Genomic DNA, 2,647 nt, shown 5'->3' with positions numbered 1-2,647 from the left:
TGTGTATATAGCTATATATATATATATATATATATATAAGCTGGCATCATGTGCGCCCGAAAACGGGAGACGAGCTAAAATACGCCCGATCGAATTCGTGCAGAATTTGGAAAATACCCAAGCTTGTCAAATTCTACGTTTCAACATAAAGCGTAGAATACTAGAAATCACACAAACTTGAAGTCTATATCAGTCAAGCACGCATACCTTGGCTGTTTTAGACTTTACACCGATTGAGAGGTCCGTGATGGCTGCATCCAGTCCAGTCGCCATCACACTACCGTCAGCACGTTCTTCGGCGAGCTCTCGATTCCTGAAGGGTTGGGTAGAACGGAGAAATGAGTAACCTGGGTGATGATAGAATAAAGTGATTATAACAGCAAACTTGGGGCAAAAGGAAACAGGCTTCGTATTGAGCACCTCTGTACATATCAACCATTCTTCCAATGTTTCTCAGTACAGCGTATCAGCAATGAAAGTGCAGCAACTAACAGCTGCAGAACTCCAGTCCGAATAACTACATACCACCACGGCAAGTACACACACAGTATAGGAATAATAATAAAATCACTTATTCACCTACGAAATCACAAATCATACACTCGGAATATGCACAGTCCGCTATTAAACGCTCGGGACGGCACTCTCTATCCATGATCACACGCGCAAACCACCCTCACACCACAGATACCGCCTGCATACACAATAGCGCCACCTGCTCATACCTACAAACGGAAAAATACTCTCTACATCCACCAAGGATCTCGCCATGACTATACAATTTGTACTGAACATATGAATGCGAATTCACAGATCACAAGACGCACTTAAGCGAAGACGCACTTAAGCGAAGACACACATCCCCGTACCCCCCCCCCCACCACACACACTCACTGGTTCTCAAAGGTTTCCAGATGGTCCTGTGTGACAATCCCATTCTGTCGATCCTTCTCAATCTGTGCCAAGCGAGCGGCCTCCTCAGCCTTGACCTTCTTTGTGTGCAACTCGTGCTGTGTGACCTTCTGCGCCGGCGCCTTCTTTGGCTTTAACGCGAGTGCTTCTTCATCTGCTTTCAGCAAAGCCTTCATCTCCGCTTTCTTAGCGGCGGCTTCGGCCTTCTTCCTCTCGTCATCGGCCTATGTTTTAACATGCAGTAGGTTAGTCGAGGGACAACTGTCGCGCGGTATTCTATTTGCAGATAGTCTCCTATATCTATATATACATACACACACACACAGAAAGAGAGAGAGATATATATATATATATATATATATATAGATGTGTACGTATAGGTATATGCTATGCGATTGTGATTTCTTTACGTTGATTGCAAGAGTACCTTCAACTGCTTACAGCATTGCTTTCACCTCTAAGCTTTTTCGACGGTTTCCTTTCAATCGTCGGCTCGTATTTTGACACTCAACGGTTCAAAACATTATAGATACACAATACATACCTACCTATACCTATATATATTTAGATGCATATACACATGCATGCATGTACATATATACTCACACGTATACACACATACACACACTCACATACATACACACATATATATATATATATATATATGTATGTATGTGTATATATATATATATATATATATATATATATATATGCGTGTGTGTGTGTGCGCGCGCGCGTGTGTGTGTGTGTGTGTGTGTATAGATATAGATATAGATATAGATATATATATAGATATATATATATGTGTGTGTGTGTGTGTGTGTGTATAGGTTTAGATATATACGTTTATGTAGCATATAACATTGTATACACATGGATGAAATGCACTCAACATACTTTTTATGTAGCCATATGCAGCTAATATAAGCCTAGAAATGATATACCTTTTTAGCTGCAGCTTTTGCTAGTTTCTTATCATCGTCATTCCACATAGCATCCTCCTCTGCTTTCTCTTTTGAAGACTGTGACGGAAGAACAAATTAACACTTTAACTGCTTCTCCCAACAGACGTAGCAATTGCATACACATGAAACCTATCTGTTTGCCGATTGTTTGTATATTGAAATATACATATACTGAAACTCAATAATGTGATCCGTATCTTGTGCCCAATCTGACCAGAACCCATCCCCCGTCCCTAATAAAAGGTTATCGCGTTCAAACTGTGCCTATTGTTTCATGTATGTGACATTTTATAAAACAATAATCCGATATGGCACACATATTCATACGTAGGAATAGATGGATATATTGAATATATACAGCTATATAGACATATACATCGACACGCACATATCAACGCCTCTACAGGTACATCCATTACATACTACGAACCACAAAACAAACGTGACTTGTAAGGAAGGCAAAACTCGATACTCCTGCATACTTAAATATGCACAATAATACACGTACACTTAACACTACACTGACCGAATATGGATCAAAGTCCGTATGATAAACAAATATATAAACAATGTCTATTCGTGCTAATACTTTAGAAGCATACGTAGGGTGCAAAGGAATGAGCTAAAAAATCCATACAAGACGGAATTAATGCCCCATCCTTGAAATACAACGCAATCAAATTAATCTACTAAAAGCCCATATAAGGTATATGCGAATCTGATAGCAGCATACAGAAGTACGTATATAACCTACATTTAATGTATATATA

General features: G+C 39.5%; 1 protein-coding gene across 1 annotated transcript in view; it reads right to left on the bottom strand.

Annotated features, from left to right (window-relative positions):
• Positions 1-189: 189 nt before the first annotated feature.
• The window catches only part of SARC_01628 (hypothetical protein), a gene marked incomplete at its 3' end in the record, with an annotated part of 2,757 nt that continues 299 nt past the window's right edge, over positions 190-2,647 (bottom strand). Inside the window, exons 2-4 of the mRNA XM_014304645.1 lie at positions 1,857-1,934; positions 895-1,136; positions 190-313 (exon numbers count right to left, since the gene is read on the bottom strand). Coding sequence (XP_014160120.1) covers positions 190-313; positions 895-1,136; positions 1,857-1,934 — 444 coding nt within the window. The remainder of the gene's footprint in view (positions 314-894; positions 1,137-1,856; positions 1,935-2,647) is intronic.

This window comes from Sphaeroforma arctica (genome assembly GCF_001186125.1).
Source record: "Sphaeroforma arctica JP610 unplaced genomic scaffold supercont1.66, whole genome shotgun sequence".
NCBI lineage: Eukaryota > Ichthyosporea > Ichthyophonida > Sphaeroforma > Sphaeroforma arctica.
The sequence above is the reverse complement of the archived record's forward strand: the minus strand, read 5'-3'. Positions and strand labels throughout refer to the sequence as shown.